This window comes from Rhinolophus ferrumequinum, chromosome 2 (assembly GCF_004115265.2).
Source record: "Rhinolophus ferrumequinum isolate MPI-CBG mRhiFer1 chromosome 2, mRhiFer1_v1.p, whole genome shotgun sequence".
Taxonomy (NCBI): Eukaryota; Metazoa; Chordata; class Mammalia; order Chiroptera; family Rhinolophidae; genus Rhinolophus; species Rhinolophus ferrumequinum.
Window position 1 is genome coordinate 104,378,212 of NC_046285.1, and position 21,279 is coordinate 104,399,490.

The 21,279-nt window shown below is 43.7% G+C and overlaps 1 protein-coding gene across 1 annotated transcript in view; it reads left to right on the plus strand.

Moving 5' to 3' along the window:
- IGSF5 (immunoglobulin superfamily member 5) overlaps window positions 1–18,138 on the plus strand; it is a 40,195-nt gene extending 22,057 nt beyond the window's left edge. Inside the window, exons 5-9 of the mRNA XM_033131681.1 lie at window positions 3,238–3,378; window positions 6,163–6,187; window positions 9,441–9,541; window positions 10,839–10,912; window positions 17,426–18,138. Coding sequence (XP_032987572.1) covers window positions 3,238–3,378; window positions 6,163–6,187; window positions 9,441–9,541; window positions 10,839–10,912; window positions 17,426–17,521 — 437 coding nt within the window. The 3' untranslated portion in view covers window positions 17,522–18,138. The remainder of the gene's footprint in view (window positions 1–3,237; window positions 3,379–6,162; window positions 6,188–9,440; window positions 9,542–10,838; window positions 10,913–17,425) is intronic.
- Window positions 18,139–21,279: the final 3,141 nt, after the last annotated feature.

The window sequence follows — 21,279 nt, forward strand, 5'->3', positions numbered from 1 at the left end:
ATGCATGTATGTGTACATATATATGTCATATATGACAAATTAAAACTATGATTACAATAAGAAAGGTTTTTCTGTGTAGCTCTGGTACCAAATTACATCTCCCCACGTGCACACACCACGCTTTTCTTTGGGCTCCACTAGAGCAGAGCGAGGGCATAAGTCTCACTTAGGTGTGAAACTTGGGGGTGCCTTGACCCCCAGTGGAGCGTGGTCACAGAAAATAGGAAGCGAAAGAATGAGCCCTGTGTTTCCTGATATCAGTTGCCGTTTTAGTGAGAGTTTGGTGCTTGTAGGTAAGTGCAGGCAGCACTTGGATGAACCTGGTGGTGGAATTAAGGTACAGAGTGAGTGAGGTCACGAGACCACCTGCTTTCTTCCTTGATTCGGTCACCACCCCAGCGAAGTGGCCCTTCCCTTTCTTTAAACAGTTCTTTCCTGAGGGTAACAGACTGTCTCTGTGCTAGACTGTGTCAAGACAAATGTTGTTTTGTCAAGACAAAGGTTGTCGTGTCAAGATAAAGGTTGTCATGTCAAGACTGGGTTGACAGAAGCAAGGCATGCTTCTAGTTTTCTCCAGCAGCGGAGGAAAACACCCTGATAGAGGGTATGTGAGTAAGTCAACAAGTGTGTTGACTTTTTCCAGTATGAATTTCAAGATTATCTCTTGAATCTTGAGCCAGACCTTAATGTTTAACCCCAACTGGCTCCCTCATTATGAAAGCTTCTACTTTGTACAATCTTCAATGTGTAAAAAGTTCATCAGACTGAATTTAGGATGATTATAGCACTCTCAGACATGTGCATTGTACCTGACAGTGTTCTCAGCACTTTTGCATACATCTCTTGAGTCTCTGAACAGCCTGGGGGGCTAGAATTGTTACAGGTGAGTGAGCCAGAGGCTAAAGTAAATAGTGGCCATGACATTTCACTCGTTCCATTGACATGAAGCCCAAAGCTCTTTGTCAGTCAAGAGGCTTCCACACAATGGTCTGATTTTAAACTCCAGATTGTGAATATCATAAGTGCAGCTTTGGACTGAACAATTTTATTATCACATCTGTGAGAGGGACAGCAATGGGAACCTCCTGTAATGTGGCAGGTTGCTTGGGCAGTGTTTACATTTTGGCTGCACCCCAGGGATTCTCAAACGGTGGTTCACCAACCACCTGCATCAGAATCGCCTGGGTACCATTCCAGACCCCCTGACTTGGTACCACTGGGGGTGGGCTCTGAATCTACACGTGCAACAAACATTCCAGGTGACTCTTGGGATTCTACTCTCTGTGGAGCAAGGGCATAAGCCGTATTGCTCTCTGGATGTGAGGGGACTGGCTTGTTTTAATGCTCTAATTCTGGGACTAAGGATGCGTGTCTTGCGAAGGGTAGAATTCTGTCCCCGGCAGTCTCCACCTTTTTTGGTAACTCTTTTCCTATCTCTATCTGTCCCAGCTCATCCTAGAAAAATGATGGGTGATGTGGAGATCCATCCATCCATCCATCCATCCAAGGTGCCCAATATGTGTCAGGTGGCTGGGGTTTAAAAAAAATCAGATTCAGTTCTTGACCTTGAGGGGACTAAATATAATTTTGATAGTGCAGCTGTATAAGAGGCAATGGAAGTGACAGCAGTTGATTTCATAGACATTTAAGATGGCAGTGAATGTGCGATGTTAAAAAAAAGGAAATTTTAAAAATCCATCACAGGAAATGCAGAGAAGCTTTGCACAAAGGGCAGAAGACTAATATTTTGGATTGTATAATTCTTCAAAGCACAGAGTTCTTTGACTTCTAGCTCGCTTTGAGGTAAGTCTGTGGATTGTTTGCTTGTGCATGAGTCAGCATACAGGTGGCTGATGATTGTAAGCACCAGAGCGCGAGTGGCCGTCTCTACCCACTCCTACAACTAATTCTGAACGTTTAACTTTGACACAGGGATAGCAACCTACGATTTCACGGTCAGTTTGCAAGGAAGCCTCTTAGGAAGAACATCCGAGAGCTGTTTTTCCATTATAAACACTCTGGTTCCAAAGTGCAGGAAGGCCGTTGTTTTAAAAGCAAATCTAATCTTACTTCATAGGAAGTCTGTTGTTTTAATATTCTCTAATGACTAGCATCTAATAAAATAGCGTTCATTTCCACTGAGATACCACCCAGGCACGGAGGGCACTAAGTGGAAGACTTCACTGAATAGCAATTCTCGTTTAAACAGATCTGCTGACATGTGGTTTGACTTCAAGGCGGTTCCCTAGGGGGAGGTGATAAGGGCTCTTCGGAACATCCGTGCAGTTCCCACAGCGCGCGGCTAGGCGGCGCTGTCCAACAGTTCTCTCCGTGATGAAGGCGATATTTTACATCTGTCACTTGAGCGCTTGAAAGGTGGCCAGCATGACTGAGGTGCTGAGTATTTAATTACATAAATTTTAATTAATTTAAACCCGAATTTAGATAACCACATGACGTGTATTGGACAGCTCTGGCGAAGACATGGCTGTAATAAATCAAAATGGCTTTTCTTCTGTCCTTCTGTCTTTCCCCACCCTCCTTTTACTTCCTCCCTCCAACTTTCTCTCTCCCAACTCCGTGAGGCCTGGACAAAATCAAGAGGGCAAAGTGGACTCTAAGGAAGGTGGTTCCTGAAGAGCCATGGGAAGAGCAACTTACAAGATGAGAAATGAATTCTGCGGGTGGGGACTGGGTGGCAGTGGAGTGAATGAAGCCTTGGCACCAAGTTCCTTCAGGAGTGACCCTTTCTCAATTTGTCCTGATTTCCTTTGGGCTCTGGACTCTCGGCGTGTGGGGTCATGGAAGCGAGCACCAGATGTCCATCTTCCAGTCTGGTCCAGCCGTAGCTGTCAATAAGTGTTTCTTGACTAAGTAAAAGGTGTCGCAGGATGGTGAGGATGGTCAACACTTTGCAAGTGGGGAGCTTATGTACCTCTCAGGCCTGGGGGAGGCGTTAACCAGCGAGTGCTTGGGTTGTGTTAGTCAGGAGGTTTGATTGACAGCAAGAAGCATTGCAATGGGAAATACTGCGGAGGAATGAAATTCTAGTACGCAGAGAGGATGTAGGGCTATGACAGCGAGCAGTACCAGGCTGAACACTTATAATACTTATAATATTATTATAGTCTTATTTGGAAGCCATCATCTAACTTATAGTGTGGCAGAACTTGTGGCAGAACCCGAGACAGGGGCAAGCATCACTAAAATCTTTCTGTTTCTCTTTCGACCTTCTAGGCGATATTGATGAATCAGGTACATCACTGCCTACCTGGGCTATAGTCCTGCTGGCAGTCTCATTTTCACTGCTTTTGATCCTGATCATTGTTCTGATTATAATATTCTGCTGCTGTTGTGTCTCCGGGAGAGAGAAGAAAGGTAACTTTTTGGTTCATATGGATTTGTACACGTTTTTGAACTTCTGGCCCAAGCAGTTGAAGTTCATGAGCTCGTGAGCTCTTTCAAAAGATGCATTGGCTTTCTGAGTCCTTGAAAGGAAATGTGTGAAATTCGCAGAGACAGAGGACTTTTTAAAGGAAAGAAGCCATTCCCTTGGGGCCTGATTCAGCCCTTCTAGAAAAGCCGGTGATGAGGTGGCACCTTTCTCATCAAACACACTGACTATTGGATTTTTGGGCTTATTTGCAAGGGCATAAGGCTATTGTGATTGTCATTTAGATGCTATGTTTTGTTCTAGAATAATACCTGTCTATGTGAGCACACTAAAAGACTGGTTCCTATTTTATGGAATTCCAAATCTCCCTTTGTAGGTGAATGTTGACGTAGTGGTAGAAAGAAAAAAACAAGCTTCTATTAACAAAAATAGGACAAATAAAATTAATAAAAATAATTACATGTCTTCTGAATGAGGTCTTTTGAGATACTTCAAGACATGAAAGTGGTGGCCTTGTTTGGGGGCCAGGCTCAACACTGGGATGGTCTCCTCAACAATGGGGGGTGGGGGTTGTTATAAAGTTTAGCAGTTTGTGACTTCAGAAACCGAAGGATCTTTGGCACATGGATGGCTCAGGCCTTTCCAAGTGCTGACTATGTTTCCATCCTCATCTTTCTCTTGTAAAACCTTCACTTGCTTCTATTTGAATATTTTCTACAGTTCAATTATTTTTCTTAAAATCAGAATTTGGATGTTAGCCTAATTAAACATGCCAGTTTAATTGTGTTTTTAATTTTATTAACACTAACTGCCATTCGCTGAGCACTTTGTGTGTGTGCAGCTACTGTGTTAAGTAACTCTTTTACACGAAATAGCTCTCTTAATGAGAGATTCCATGTAATGTGCAGGGTCTGCCCTTGACTAGGCTGATGGCCTAGCCTTAGCGCCTTCATGGATTGGGTTTGTGATCGGGGATCACAGAATTAGTTCTGTGATGTAACTTTATTCCCTAGGAAAGAGAAAGTGAACAGTCGTGAACTCCTTGTTAGTCCAGATTTGATGGGAATTTGTGTTCACCTGGGCGTTACCCTATCTGCCACAGATGGATTACTCAAATAAAATAGACTGGATTTTAAATGAAAACTATTGGATAACTTCAATTTTAATTCAGAAGTGACTGGGATTATTCAGTGCTTCAAGATGATTATTTTCAGAGTTAGCTATTGTGGCATAGCTGGAAAACATTCTAGTCATTTGGACTCTGTGCCCCTTAGGCTTTTGTCTGTTTCTGTTCTGCACTGGCCTAGTAAGAAGGTTCGCGATGTTGGCGGCCCACGTAGGATGGGCAGAAGCATGATTCTCTGAGTCTTAGCTTCCTCGTTTACAAAATGGGAATAAGTATTATTCTATAGATTGGCTGTGAGAATTAAGTTAACTGATGTATTAAATGTTTCTGTGATCCGTCCTAGAGTTTATCATTTATTTAACTTTGAGATGGAAGACCCATGTAAGAATGAGCTGTTTTTGTCCCCTGCTTTGTAGCAGGTCCAGGTAAGGGCTATGAACAGGGCCTGTGACAACCTACTTACAGCACCCGCCTCTATAGGTGCAACTCACAATGGACCCTACACATTGACGTAAATGTAAATAATCCAGCGAAGACCTGGATTTCCCCATGATAATTATTTCCATGTGTAAAAATATTAAACGTCAAGTTTTTTCAATAGTATTTTCTGGCGCTTTGCTCTGCGGTGCCTGGAGAGGGGACTGACGGAGGACCCCACTCAGTGTGGCCTGGAGGCCTTGGAATCACAGCCTCTAGAGCAGAGGGACCAAGAGCCCATATCCTACAGCCCAGCCCTTAGGGGAACACCAGCGATACTCCCCTCTTACCAGCGGGGGACCAGACAGTCTCGCTCCTTCAATTCAAATAAGATTGCGTTTGAGGTTCAATTTGGGGTGTGAATCAACAGATGTGATTAGAACTGAAAATAAGTGGGAACATTATCTACAAAATCAGGAACATGAATGCTTTTTAGATCTCGCGCAGCGTGATGGCTAGAAGGCCTAGACTGGAAAGCAGCGTTGCAGAGCTGGCTTTTGAGACAGACAGCTATGTGTGGCTCAGTTACCCCCCCATTTTCAAGTTCTGTGTTTCCTCCAGTCCAAGATCCCACTGGTTGAAGACACAGCTACTTAATGGTAGCCTTTGGGGGTGAACACAACTGTATGAGTTGATACCATTGGTACATATTAGTTGAACATGTACCTTCAAGAATTAAAGTACAGTGCTTAACAGTGTAATTCCTTATATGTTAAAAATATGGTAATGCTAACACCTGCCTCTTGGATTGTGGTAACGGTTAAATGAGATAATACCTGGCACAGCGCTGACATGAGGCCAGCACATGGTAAATACTGAGTGAATGACACCAGGGATGGGGATGCAGAGCACCCCTTCATGGTGAATGGTGTCTTTTTAATCTCGCTAGTCAAATTCAATATTCACTAAGTACTTTTAGGTACCTACCATATTTTAGGCACCCAGGGGTTATTTATATGTATGATAGCAAATAATGAATTCCACTTTTCTTATGCTAGGGAGTCACTTCATAATTCTGTGTGGGAGAACTTAACGATACCTAATGGGTCACCAATACTCAGTAATGAATTAAAATTAGGGGATCTATAAAAATCAATGAGATTTCATTTTTTGACAATAACTATCCTGACTTTGCTGATGTGATTTTATTCTTTTTTTTTTGTAGAATCTGATTATCAAAGTGAAATAAGGTAAGTTTGAAATTACATCAATTTTCTGAAAACAAAAACAAACAAATGAAAACAAACAACACCAACACACACATACCCACACACACACCCCACACACATAACTGGGATTTTAGGATTATGTTACTCAAAATTAAGTATGGAAAATGGGCAACTCTAAAAACACATATGCCAATCACAAACTCATATGGCAACGTGAATTGTAGAATGTAGTATGTGTCTACATTTGACTTGCCCTGGCTCACGTAGGAAAACGGAGAGTTTTCTACTTGGTGTCTGGTATTTGCAACTTTTTCCACAAGAGGACACTACGTACCGTGACTGTTCTCCCTCCTCCTTTGAATCAAGGCCAGGGACTCAGGGGCCATTTCAAGGATATTGAAGAGCCAGGCAGAATTTCTGGGGTGGTAGAAAACAGGGAGACCAGCTGGATGGCTTAAGGCACCGGAAAATGACCAGTCAGACAAATTAGGTAGCGTTCACTGCTTGTACGTGTAAGAGGGGCGGGGACTGACAAATTCCTGCCATTCCCACAGGCCTCCAGAAGTAGCTGCCAGCACTTTTAAGGTTACTATGTCAAGGATTACAGTAATAAAGAACCAGCTTAAATATCTGCAATATTTACATAATTATAAATGTACTAAGGGGAGGGATTTTTCACTTGGCAGTGGATTTGTGGGGGTATTATAACAAAACCACATCTAGTTGCCAGTCTTTGTTAGTTTTCATCTTTGAAACGCTGTGGTTTTAAAATACCTTTGGGCTGCATGTGGTGCGTTAAGATGAGTGCAGTCATTGTGTAAGGATACTACCCGCTGTCCCTCTGATTCCAGTGATAATGTGTTTTGAGAGAGGTGGCCGCCTCTGAGGACACCACAAAGCAGCAATCTGGAAACACCCTCCCTTTGGGGTGTGACTTAGGGCAAGAGGAGAGGGAGGACACCTGACCCCGAGAATTGTGCTGGCGTTTCTCTAGATTGCTGTCCCGCCCTGAGCAGGATGGCAGCGTGGATTCTTCAGTTCACCGTTACTGTGTCACATCTTTCATTTCTATGCTTCGGGGTTTTAGGTGATTTTAACATGTAGTGCAAAGGACTCAACAGCTATGCAAGGCAAAGGGTAGGGCATCGTAGTAATAATACCAGCAGCAATAGTGATCACGACACAGCGGTGATCATAGCAGGCACGGAGTCCCTGACATGCGTGCCGCGCGCTGGAGGTGGAGCTTTCTACGCTCGGTGGAGGTTTCATCTCACTTACTTTTCTCACAATGATTTGATGAGGCTGTTTTTCCATTTTGTAGGTGAGGAAACAGGGTACAGAGAAGTTAAGCAACGTGCCCAGTATCTCCCGTCTAGAGCGGGGCTGACAGGTCAGAATGTGAACGAGGCCCCCTGCTCAGGGCCTGGGCCTCAGCCCATTGCAGCTTCTGCTCTTAGACCTTAGTGTTTTAGGCCGGGAAGGAAAGATGGGGCGACTCCCGGGGATCCCCGTACTTCTCTGCTTCCCCCTCCCCCTGGGGCAACAGTGCTAACTCCAGCTGCTCGCAGACTTTGCAGAAATTTTTTTTTCCGTATAGGAGCAATGTTTATTATAGGAAAAATTAAAAGTGAAGATAGGTATAAGAAATGTTTTTAAAATTACTTATAATTCTGTTGTCCAGAAGTAATGATAGTTATTGAAGTCTGTATATACTTATACGCATGTGTGTTCACATGGACACACATAGATACACACATACGCATTTTGTGACATTTGTGTTATAATAAATACATGTTATAGCTTCCTGTCCTCCCTTGACATTGTTCTGAAGATGATTTCTGGTAAGAAATACTAGCCTATACCATGTGTGTTTCTTTTCCTTAACGCAGGCTCTTATTGTGATATAACATAAATACAGAAAAGCACACAAATTATAGGTGTGTAGCTTGATTAATTTTCACAAAGCTTATGTGCCTGGACCTTGACTGCCCACCTGCGGAACTAGAACACCCCAGCGCCCCCAAAAAGCCCCTCCGCCCCCCATCAGATTGTTGTCCTCCTTCAAAATTCACATTGCTGACATCTGTCTCCACATCCCCAGAGACTGGATTCATATAAACTTTATACAAACGGAATCATATGGTGTCCCATCACTCATGGGCTTCCTGATCCCGTTGTCAGACAGACCTTGACTGTTGACTGTAGAACAGATAGTTTATTATTATATAATACTACATTGGGGGCATATATGCAATTTACGTTTCCATTTTACTTTAAATGGGCATTTGGATAGTTTTGAGGTTGGGGCTGTGCTGAATTCTACTGCACTGAGTATTCTGTCTTTTGGTGACATGCACCGTGTGTTCTGTTGGGTATATATCTACTAGTGAAAGCTGGCTCATAGGGTAGGTATATGCTTTACTTTAGATGATACTGCCACGCTGTTTTCCACAGTAGGTGTACCAGCTTACACTTCTCCATCAGTGCATGAGAATTCTCATGCATGGTAATTTTTACAGGTGGCATGGAATTCCATTGTAGAGATGTATTGTCATTTATTTTACTAGTCTCCTATGGTTGGGCATTTGGGTTGTTTGTAGTTTCTGCTATTGTAGACAGCTATGAATGAACACCCTTTCAAGTAAATCTTTGGACGTACCCTTATCTCCCTATAATAAATTCTTAGTGCTAAAGCATGAATATTTAAAAATCTTGGATATGCATTGCCAAACTTCCTGTTTCTGGGAAGCTGCACCAATTTATGCTCTATTTGGAAGGTTGTCACACTTTTTCTATGAAGGGTCAGATAGTAAATAGTTTCGGCTTTGCGGTGTCACAACTACTCACCTCTGCTTCTGTAACGTGAAAGCAGCCATAGACAACATGGAAGCAGGCAGCTGTGGCTGTGTTCCAATAAAGCTTTATTTAGAAAAATAGACGGTGGGCTGGATTTGGCCTGTGGGCTGTATCTTTCCAACCCTGCTTTATTTGGTCACTGGTCTCTGAGTTGAGTACTGACTGGTTGTGGAGTCCATGGATCTCTCAGGATAAAGTTCCAACTCTGCCCATAATGAGTGTGTGAGCACGTGGGCCGCCTGCCCAGCCATGCGGGTGGAGGTGAGTGTCCATCCCGAGGCTTAGAATCCTCTGGAAGCCAGTGACCGAGCTGTGGCCTGTGCTAAATTGAACGTGTAAGAATGCTCTGGGCGGAGCGGTGTGGAGTAAACATCCATTGTCCATTAACATGTGGTTTTTAAAAATGGTCTAATTCTAGGAAATCTGCAAATGTGAAGACAAACAAAGAAACTTTAGAGACAAAGTTAAAAAACGGAAATGAAAACTATGGATACAGATCAGATGAGCCAAAGACCACAAGTGAGTAGACAGATGCGGCAGTAGAAAGACCTGGAAGGGAGAATTTTGGGGAGGAGAGCTGGCTAACCAACCACCAGCTTCACAAGGCAGTTGACGTAGCCATTGGTGGATGTTGTTTTGGGGGTAACTTTTATAAGAAGGAGAAAATCCAGAACTAGAAATATTCTTGGATTAGATTAGCAGTACAAATCTACCTATTTGTCTAAAGTTTAAAATAAACAGATGTGGAAATTTGTGTTTTTAAAAATACATTTTTTTCATGCTTTCTCTTTCTTGAAAGCCTTCTGCCTTAACTAATGTGTGTGAGGAGGCACTTTAACATATCGAGGGGAACTTCCCCAGAACTTCAACTAGATTCGAACTAGCTCAGCTCAGAAATCTGTTCCTATTCAACTTCATAGGTTGTGGGAGAATGTTGAAAGACTAAATTTTGAAAACTCTTTTTGTATCATCTACATGTCTTATCCTGAGAGGATACAGCCCTAATGAGGGGGCTTCTCAGTAGTAGGGCATGGTCACTAGTAAGCAGCAGGGGTAGGATTTGAACCGAGACCCTTTTGGAAGGCAGGCAGGCAGATGTGAGAGAAAGGTGTACAAATTACTCCTTAGCAGCCGGGGAGGGAGACCTGGTCCTAACTAGTTGCCTGGCAAAACAAATTTGACAGAAAGATTTTTAGTTAATCGATTCTTACTGAGAGGTATGAAAACATGTTTTTTTTCCCCTCTAAAATTAGAACTTAATTCTCAGCAGCCCCATTCTCCCCATTTTGCCACGGCTGCCTCCCATGGATGTTCCAAATTGCATGCTTTGGATTTTAAAGTATCCCACAAAGCATTAACGGTTCCCTGTGATAATGTGCTCTCAGCTTGTTGCAAAATTTCTTGTGAGCAAATATTTATTCATTAGTATGTTGAGTAATTAATCAAGTATTTGGAACAGAATCATGGCCCATACCACACCCCCTGGCTGCCTTTTCCCCTCTTTGCCCTGTGTGTATTTTCATTGGTCAGTCTTTAAAGCTGTGGCTTTATCTAGTCTCTAAATGAGACTAACATGTCAAGAAAGGAATTGATATTGAGTCAGTTTGCCATGCTGTATTTCATTAAAAAACTAAAATTCTAGAAGTATGCAATTTTAAGGGAACTTAAAAAAAACTGTTTATGATTAAGGATTATTTTATGCTGGGGGTAAAATATTACATAAAAGCAAACGTATTTCTTCATAAGTCAGAATTGTTGGACTGTGTAGCTTGGTTTATATGTCACATGTCACTCTACAATTGTTCTTCTGTTGCAGAGGCTGCTTCTCTCCCTCCAAAATCTAATGAATCCAGTGTTCCAGAAGAACGCAGCAGTGGGCACCCTCATCAGGTGATTTAGACATTTTTCCTCTTTTTGAACTTTTTTCTGGCCGTTTAAAAACCCTTGCCCTGTGGTGGGTGATTAGAAAACAGTGCTTGTTTTGTGTGCGTGATGGAAGAATGTGGCCTTGGCTCGTTTCCGTGTCCACTGGTGAGCCTGGAGGGAACGGGCAACGACGTGTGGTATCTCTTGCCCATTGTAGCAGGTTTGGGGGGAAAGAGCAGAAGTTTCACTGGGACTTGTAGATCTTGAAGTATCTGTGAGATGTCATCAGGGACGTGTCGAGAGTGCACTTGGGTGGACAAGACTAGAGTTCCTGGGTGGGGGACAAGGTGTAGATGTGGCTGGTTGTTAGGCAAATTCTGACAGGTGCTGTCCTTCCAAATGACACAAACTTAAAGAAAACAGTCAGTTAGGAACCATGAGGGCACAGCATGTTAATTTTTCTTTGGGCACAGAGTCAACGTTGGTTGTCATACGTGAACGAATTAGAGTTTATATACAGAAAACGCGATTCTTTATAACCCAAATCATAGTAAGCAAAATATATATAACCAGCACCACTTTGTGGCTTGTACAAATGCAACTTTAAATAAGAAGGACTTTTTTTGTGATTCTACGATGGTGTTCCCAGTAAGAATGGCTGTTCTCCCCTTTTAGCTTCTGGAAAAGCCAGACTCATGGATTGAGTCAGATCTGGTGGTCGTGGCTTGGTTGTGCCCAGGGGTCACCGTTCCTACTGCAGACAGTGTGCCTCCCCCATCCCTTCACTCTCTCTCTCTCTGTAGATACTCACTTGACTTTCCAGGCAGCTCAAGGCTACAATATCCTCCCTGCAGCTGGGATTCAGCTCAACCCATACATCTTGCCAGCCCTGTGTACCTCCCAGGCCTTGGGGGGACAGGGAGCTTTGACGATTGCTCAACCATGTATAAGGGGGACCCGAGTGAGGCTATTAGCAGCAACCAACGTAGTCAGGTGGGAAGACATAGGAAGGGCCTACGGCACGAAAGCACTTGGGCCTGTGTGACAAATTGTGAGTTCCTGGCACGAGTTAATCTACTTCCTCAGGCTGGGTATCAGGAAAATGGAGAGGTAGATGTCTTCCCATCATGGCTGCTCTCTTGGGCACATGTCTTCTGATGCATGTAACTGATACTGGGAGGGGTGATTACAGAGATGCAAGCGGTCCCCTTCCAAAGGCTCAGTCTCTTGACTAAGAAGTGGCTGGTGAGAGGGAGTTATCACCAGGTCGTGAAGAATGTTGCTTTTCAATGGGGGGTGCGGGGCCGATGGAGGGGCCCTCCTACCCAGGGCCAAACGTGGTCACCCAAGAATACATTTACGGTCCCCAATGTTTCCGTGGTTTTTCTATGGTTACCTTTTCCTGTGGCGTGTCTTTCCACTAGATAAGCCAAAGAGCTCAGGTCTGGGGTGGGGAGGATGGGGTAGGCAGGGAGACGAGTCAGAAGGGGCTCATGTCAGACGATTCCCCTTGAAGTATAAATGAGGAAAAAGGGGAACTCTAGATGTATTTGGATGCAAGAATGGAGAATGAAGTTTTGGAGCTCTGAGTAGTTGCTTCTTAAGCTTGAAGTGTTGTTTTGAAAATACACGGGGAGAGAAATTTAAGAAGTTTCTGCTACTTAAACATGTAGCCAGCTAAATAATCTATTGGTGGAAAAAGAACAGTGACACACACACCTGTGTTTCTTGAAGTGTTTGCAAGGCTCCTACGGGAGCCGTGCATCTCGGCCCAGAGAGTCGGTGTCTTCAAGGAACGAGTGGGATGCAAAGAAGATGGACTGCTTTGCTTGGGCTAGAAACAGACACAGGGGTTTTAAATGGCTGGATTTTTCTACTTAGAGTGGGGGACTTAGGACAAGCACAGTTCTGAATAGGTCCATCTTTGATCATTAACCAGAGGATGACTTTGCAAGTATGAGCCCAGGCACTGTCTGCAGGTTGCCCATTTGGAGAACGTGGAAGCGAGATATACCTCGGGCTACACGTCCCATAAAGCATGTAAAGAAGGGAGGAACAAGATGGACAGTAAAGGAAAGGGTCTGGCCTAGGGGGATGGTTGCTCCTTCTGTGCCCTCTGCCCGAAGAGGACATAGTCCTGCACATGGTCAACCAGCCACTTGAGAGCTGCCAGGTGGCCAAGCCCCATCTTATAGAAGCAAGTCAAGGTGACCCTTAGCAGAGAGCTTCCTTTTAGAACTTCCTAGGCCAGGTCTGCAGCTCTGGTGTGTAGCGCCACGTTCTTGCTCTGCAGGTTGATGAGGACCTTCCTCAGAACTCACTAGGTCACAGTGCAAGGCCAATGCCATCTGCGCTCGCTTTTCTCTTCCCCTCTCTCCATTCTGCAGTGAGCCTTGCTCCCTCAAGGGCCCAGGAGAGGAAGCTGAGAGCTTCTGAGAGCCCCTTCCGCTGTCCTTTCCTATTGGCCTCCTTTCCGCGTGCCTCTGTGGGACTCCAATTTGCTACTTTGTTACCTGCATGGCTGCTGTGGGGGGATTTCCATGCACATGGGCCTCGTGGGCCCAGAGAAGTGCCCTGCAGGACTCCTGCCCCAGAAGCTGGCTTGTTAGAGTTCAGGGTTGTTGACTACAGATTACACTGTTTTGCAGAAAATCTGTGCTAGGATCGGGTCCTAAAAAGCCTGTGGATTAAAATGAGAGCTCTCAAGCTGTGGGGTCAGCCTGCAGCAAAAACACTTGCCAGTGTTCATCCCTGCGGAGCGGGTGGGTCAGACACATGTCCTGTCTGTGGAGACAAGGCGTGTGCAACAGCAGCGAAAGCTCCTGCTCCAGGTTACTAGGTCCCAGAGCAGAGCCATCTTGGTTTCGTCAACAGTACAGCGACTGCTGTGTCTGCGCTTGTCCTGTCTTTGAAGTGGCCTTCCCCTCTGCTTCCCCTGCTGGTCTTACCGGCCCGCAGCATTTTCAGACAGTCTTAACTAATGGGTGGCCAGTGACGACCCAGAGTCAGCACGACATCACTGGGTGCTCATTAAGCAGTACTTCATTGAAGTGGAGAATAACTTCAATACCCAGCATTATGCTGTCACGAGCAAGGCGATGCAAGGAGCATGCGTGCATGTAGCCAGGGACCCTTTGCGGATAATCCTAATCCAGTCATGGCCAGAAATATTGTTAGACCAGCACAGATGAATATGCAACATAAAAATAGCATTGTGTTTTGGGTCCTTGAAGAAACGTACATGATTTCCTGTCAATTTCCATTTCACTCCTTTGTGGTCTTGGGCAGTTTGGTTTTCTTCAAGGGTCTTGGTTCAAACATGATACAAGGAAGGGGAAGGCTGAAGAGTCGGGGGCTGCACATGGGACTCATCTTAGTGGCCTTTGGGAGGCTTGGATTCTTTGTCCCCACTTACGGACCTCCTGGCTCAGTAGACAGGCAGGCAACTTGAGCGCCTGTGTTGTAGAACAGCCTGGAGTGGCTCTGACATGTGGCGGCTTTAAGGGTTATTGGCCACCTCATAGTGAGATGGAAGTGGAACAAATGCTGCCAAAGATCAACTTGTCTACTTTGTAATTTCACGCCGCCTGGTAATTATAATTTGCTCAGAGTCCCCAGGCATTCATGGTTCCTGGGCTAAGTACCCTGGAGAGGGGATGTACTGGTCCCCTGCCCCGGGTTGATGGTGCCTGTACTCTTGCCAGAGTCATGTGGGCTCCTCTACAAGGAGAGGGGGCTGCAGACACGGAGCCCTTGAGTACATGACCACAGCCAGCTCAGGGCTGAGCACGGCCCTCTGGAGGCAGCAGCGTTTCTGCTTATTCTCATCTTTGCCTTCAGTGCCACCTGTCCACCCTGTCCACCCCTGGACAGGGTGTTTCTCCATCTCCAGGCTGTTTCTCCATCTCCAGGCTGTATGAGCCTCTATGTGCTGCATCTTCATCGAGCATCACCAAGCATGGTTTTTATTACATTCTGCACTTAACAGTTACTAAAACAGGAAACTGAAATTTTAATACTGTAGGAAGGGGTAGAAAACCCCATTTGCTGCTGTACCAGCCTCCCGTAACTCTTGCTCCTTCGACATCCTTTTGATTAAGTTCAGAAAGCCAGAAGCCCACACTGCCGTGGAGAACGCCAAGATGCAATTTTGTGGGGAACCCCTTTTTTCAGTTCCCTAGTTATCTCCTAATGCTTTCAGTGCTGATAGTCTTTAGGAAACGTCAGAAGGGGTGAAGGCTTGTCTCTGGGACAGAGTCCTTGGGGATAGGCTGTGGGCTGGAGGTTTGCCCTGTAGAAAGTCAGCCACCATGGTCAGAAGCTACAGGGGGTTGGTGGCAGGCATAGGTCAGGTCCATCTGGTGACACTGGTTCATATACCATGAGAAGAGGCACCCCCTGGCTGCGTGGGGCTCCCTCCCTTGCTCACCCCCACCTCTCAGCCCACTCCCCAGTAAGTGTCTAGATGGAGCCGTCCTTTCTTCTGCCACCAACCAGCAGAAATGCTGGATGTGTTTCTTGTCTCTCAGATCCCAAAGAATGCTTGCTGCACATGGAGATGCATCCAGCACCCATACATACGTTTACCTGCGTACTCTGCCTGTTTGGCCGTGGTTCTCAATCCAGAGAAGCTCTTTGGGTGCAGGTTAAAATGCAATCTCCTGAGCCTCTTCCACACTTTCTGGGTCAGAATCTCTGGGATATCGGGCCACAGAATGGGCATTTTGACTACGTGTCCCAGGTGATCCTCTTGGAGGAAAGTGTTTTATGGTCCAGCATGAAAACCTAACACAGATGTGTAGCATTGTTTCTAGGGGAAAGTCATCTCGGAGATCTGGGTGTTTTCTTACAACTGTGCATTTGGAATGACGTGTACTGCATGACCCCACAGCACTGAGCTTGCCGAAAAGCACAGAGGAGAATTTGAGCTGCTTGTGGGGTGGTGTGATGCGTGTCAAGAGGAAGAGTCTTGACACAATTCACATTGTTGGGGAACAAACACTTTCAGAAACCTCCTGTGTTTAGATGGGTCCTAAGGCACACACATTCAATATGAATGAAAGAAATAGGGTTTTAGATATGGCTTTCTTAAACTTTTAAAGGATAGAAGTTATCCATTGGTCTTAGGAACCAAACACTGTAGAGACCCCAGATCATATATTAAGTTACAGGAAGTTTCAGAAGGAAAAAAAAAGCTTGTTTTTCAAAATGGACACATAGCAAAATGACACTTTTCCTCCCTGATTATGTCTGTTATGACCGAATCTACAGTTAGGCTCTAACACTGACAATTATTTTGCAGACAAGACTTTCTGTTGGTGAAATACAGTTAACTCAGGTGTAACTGCCCGTGAAACACATTAGGACAAAACTAATGAATGCAATTAGAAATTCCTACTAAAAATGTTTACAGTTGATGAGAAAGGCAAACACCTTTTATTTTTATACAAAGCCATGAGGTTTGCAGATGTTTTGCAGCTCAGTGAATATTTAAAACAGACAGCCCTTTTTACCCTCTCTTCTTTCCAGGCCTCAGTTTACTGTCCGTCTATTTTTCTGGTTATTTTAGTCTTCTCTGTCTCTTTCTCTCCCGAGTCTGCCAGTTTTGGGGGATGAGCATATGAAAAACTTGAAACTTTGGGGATCAAGTCTTCTCCATCAGTCCCTCCTCTATTGAGATCTACATAAATAAACTCTTGATTAATTTAGAAAACAACAATGCATTTGTGCAACCTGGCAGTGAAAACAAAAGGCAAGCGGCAGCAAAAATCTCAGGGGTAGTTGTAGCAGAAGCACAGTTCTTATAGCACGTTGCCGAGGGTATCCCATCAGCAATCTAGTTCTGTGGGGTTGGGAGTCAATAAATTAAGACCAGGAGCCAGAGGGACTGTATTTTCAAGACTTACTACCATTCTATGGCCAGGTAAATCTTTTATGGTGCCTAGCTATGTCACTTCAGTGCGCTGGGATCTGAGCTGGCATTGTCAGGACTGGCAGGAAAGTGTGTTGAATGCATTTTAATGGGGCGATACTCTTAGACAGGCCTCGGCCACTCCCAAGGAGGGCATGGCTTGTGTGCAATTATACTTCAGAACGAGATGGCAAGAATTCCTGATGGGAGCCCGCAGCACCCACTGTCCAGGGAGACAGAGGGAGTCAGGTCTTCAGTTTTACCCCTTCCTTTAGAGGGATAAATAACTGTGTCGTATCAAAGGAGGTTAGACATATTTTATATTTTTCTCCAAAACCTAGAATTTCCATAGGAAAATTGAAAGACAAAACACCGCATCATTGCAGTAAGTTGCCTTCATACAAATATTGGTTCCTTGAGTTGGATCACTCTTTAGGTCCTGACCTTGGGAGCTTCTAGAGTGTGTGTTATTGAAAAGACTTAACTCAAGGAAGGACGTGTGTTGCCATTTTTGTTTCTCTCTGCAGCCTCATTTGATCTTATCTGATGAGCGCAGCTTTCTTCTCAAGTGTGCCTTGTACAGTGATCTCAACCGATTAAATCAGCCCTTTTCCCTTTGTTACCAGGGGCCTGATCACCATCGGCCCGCCTCATCCAGTCGCCCACATGTTACCTTTTACACGGCCAGTCCTAAGAAGGTCAGGAATGTGACGTTAGTATAGTAAAGATGTCCCTTGGGCTCTACGTTGCACTTAACTGGTGACTTCCGTCGCGACGAGGTCAACATTCTTCTCTGTTATCGTAAGACAATGTCAGCTTACCTGGAGGAAGCCATGCTGGAATCATCGGAATGGATATTGTACAGTCAGAGAGAGAATCGATTTTCCCAGCTTCCAAAGTAGAACTGAACTGTTCATATGTTTCAAGGTGCCAGTGAATTTCATAAAGTTGCAAAGTAAAAGCTGCGAATTCTTCATGATGTTTCTAATCACTGCACACTCCTGCTTATTAACCCGATAAATGGTAGATAAGTCTAGAAGCTACCATAACTTTAAAAGTGTTTTATTATCTTAAATCATATGAAGATTATATTTATGTATGTTTAATATGTGGGCATTATTGTATATTAACAGTGAGAAAAGAGGATACAAATTAGGATCCATCAGACATCTAAAGTTGCCTGGAAAAATCAGAACTCAGGTTAAAAATAAGATTAAATCCTACAGCTGTTGTTCACCTGGCTAAATATCTCATTGTTGGATATTTATATGAAGACACTCATTTTTATCTGCCCTCTTATCAGGCTTACTGTCATGGATTATGCTTTGTACCTCACATATCACAATATCACAAACACCGTGACAAAACTGGAAATGGGTAATGTGTGCTTTATAAATAAAAGAAAAAATACCAAAAAGCTTGTATTGCCTTTTGTAACTCTTCACTGTTCATGTGGCAGTTTACAGAATCATAATGTTTAGGAATCAAGCATTTTCTTTTCTCTTTTTTTTAAATTGAAAAAAATTCTTTAACATCACCAAACAGTGATTCAGTTTCATAATTTTCCTCATTGTCTTGTTATTTTTTTGCAGTTGATTTTTTTTTTTTTTTTGGTTTAGGATCCAAGTCAGGGTTCATACATTGCATTTGATTACTCTGTCTTTAAATCTCTTTTATTTTTAATTTTATTTTTCAGTTACACTTGACATAAAACGTTATTTTAGTTTCAGGTATACAATGTAGTGATTAGACATTTATATAGCTTATGAAGTGATCACCCCAATAAGTCTAGTACCCATCTGACACTGTACATAGTTATTACAATATTATTGACTATATGCCCTATGCTGTACTTTACTTTACATTCTTGTGACTATTTTTATAACTGGCAACTTGTACTTCTCAATCCCTTTCACCTTTTTTGCACATCCCCAGGAATCAAGCATTTTCCAAGAAGCAAAACAGGAGATGTCTGTAAAAAAAAAAAAAAAAAGTCTCCTCTTCACGTTAGTCTTTAACTATTGTGCATTTGTCCCATTTAAAGTTAATATAAATGTTGTTAATAAGAATGAAATTGTTGCCTTTTCCAAATATGTATTTTTTCCACGTAGGTCTCAGTGGATTCCACCACCCACTCCATCCCTTCATATTTGAGCTAGAGGCAGGGCTATGGTTTGGCTGAGCTCTGGACTGTTTGGTACAGATTTCGCAATGGTTAGTACTTAGCAACTGCTCTGAGCATCCCTCATGCCAAACCATGCTATTGCCAAAGTAGAATTTGACTTTAAAATGTGTGAAGATGTTAGTGAATTCCTTCAAGTTACTAAGTGAAAGACACAAATTCCTGAAGATAATGTTTCTCATTGCTCAACACTCATAAGTCTCTACACAAGCATTATTTATAAAATGCTTTATGCTCTTCAGCCCCTACCTTGCACCCCCCTCCTGTGAATCAGCAGCTGACTCCAGGGGTATTTGCTGGACAACACGGGGCTATGGCAGGTATCCACTCTGATTGGTTGGTGCCCAGATAGTACGTATGCTGATTGGGTGGTGATCGTGCCTTACGGGATGTCAAATTGTTTGCATATCACCATGGTTTGGAAGATCCTGAAAAAAAAAAAAGTCATCTCTTCTAAGATTGTGTCCCAAAAGTGAGGGAGCGGGCTGCCTATTCTCTTTGGAGTAGCACTAAAATGCAAAATTTCAAAAATCCATTGCTATATCACCTTCCTACGAGTCCCGTTTTATGGAAAAAATTGCCAATGTACCTGCTTCAAAATGAGACTCTTGTTTATTATAATATAATAACTTCTTTATTCCCTGCCAGTGTGATTCTGTCTCTCACCACCATCCTTGAATGGGTACAAGTCAAGGAGAAAGAAAGTACAAGAAACACTTTGGACAGAGCTGTTCGATGAGTGAACTTCACATTCTTCACTTAATAATTTACTCTCCTCAAGCCACCACAGAACTCAGATCCCAAGACAAGGCAAACATCAGGTCATTTATGCTTTTTGTAACCTTTACAGAATCTGACATTCGGTAGGTGCTTAGTAAATATTGGTATCAAACAAGTCAATATTGAGAAAGATATTGAATTAGGAATATTTGCCACCTGCCGGCTATAAGAATCATATTTCTGTTGTTATTTTATGAGTCAGTGGGGGGTTGCATATAGAATATAATTGAAGTTTAAATTTTGAACTCAGGAGAACAATGCCAAATAATTTTCATAGAAATTTCTCCAACTTAGTATGTGCTTGTTGAATCACTCTCAAAATATTTTTTCATTTATCAGACTGTGGGAAGCTTTCCTGTGTCACTAATGAAAAGGTGTTATAGTAACTTATTCCACAGGCTTCTCAAAGGGATCCCGGCCAGTTTTTATTTCACAAGAGGTAGGTAAGTTATTTGAAAACAACTATCAAGAGTGGCGCTGTCCAACACCATAGCCACATGTGGCTATTTATATTTGAACTATGAGAAATTAAATAAAATATAAGATTCATCTTCTCAATCGCACCAGCTACACGTCAAGTGTTCAATCGCCACATTGGCTATTGGCTACCATATTGGACAGTATCGATTACAGGTTTCATGGCCGTGGACAGGTCAGTTGGACAGTGCTGAGCTAGAAGCTAGCTACTTGAAAATGACCTTGATGTGTCCGGACTGGGCTTTTTTATACAAGCACATAATCCGTGTTTTCTCTCAGTGTTATGTCTGTGCGTTTGCCAGTTTCTATTTAGGAATCCTGCAAACCCCAAGGCAGCTCGCGACTGAAAGTGCTGTTTTGCTGATGTGGTCAATTCATCTCGCACTCTGCAGTGTGGAGAGCTGGCGCAGGCTCAGGGGACTGGTGAGAGCAGTCAATCCCCAAAGGTCACGGCCAAGGGGGTTTCTTAGGAAGGTAGATATGGCTCTCTGCTACTGAACGGTGATGAGGCTGCAGATTTACTTAAATAAACATCTCTCAAGGTCTCATGTCATAAAAGCCTAGCTGGGGAGACCTACCAGCTCATCCTTCTCGGTCTTGGACGTGGTTACTCTGTCAGATTCCGAGTCTGCCCCGTGAAGTCAAGGTCTTCCATAATTTACGTGGAGTAGGACTTAAGTGGTAACACCAACACATTGAAGATAATTGGAGAGCTCGAATAGAAGGACTTCCTTTTCCCTGCATGGCCCTGACCTTGGAAAACCATCAGGGGTATTAAAGGTGGCTTGCCAGTTCCTTGGAGTTTGATGACCTAAAAGGTGATTGGATGTCACAGAGCATAAAGGCGATGCTGTGTCAGTATGTGAAACCTGCCATTTAGGTGCTCATGACGTCGTTGGGAAAGAACCCTCCCTCCCGCGTAAAAGGGATAGCGCTCTCTGTGGAATAGCTGAGAATGTGAAGAGTTCAGAGAGAGAGAAATAGGTGAGAAGCCAGAGAATAAGGAAGGGTTCAGGGGGCAGGTGGAATGGACGGGATAGG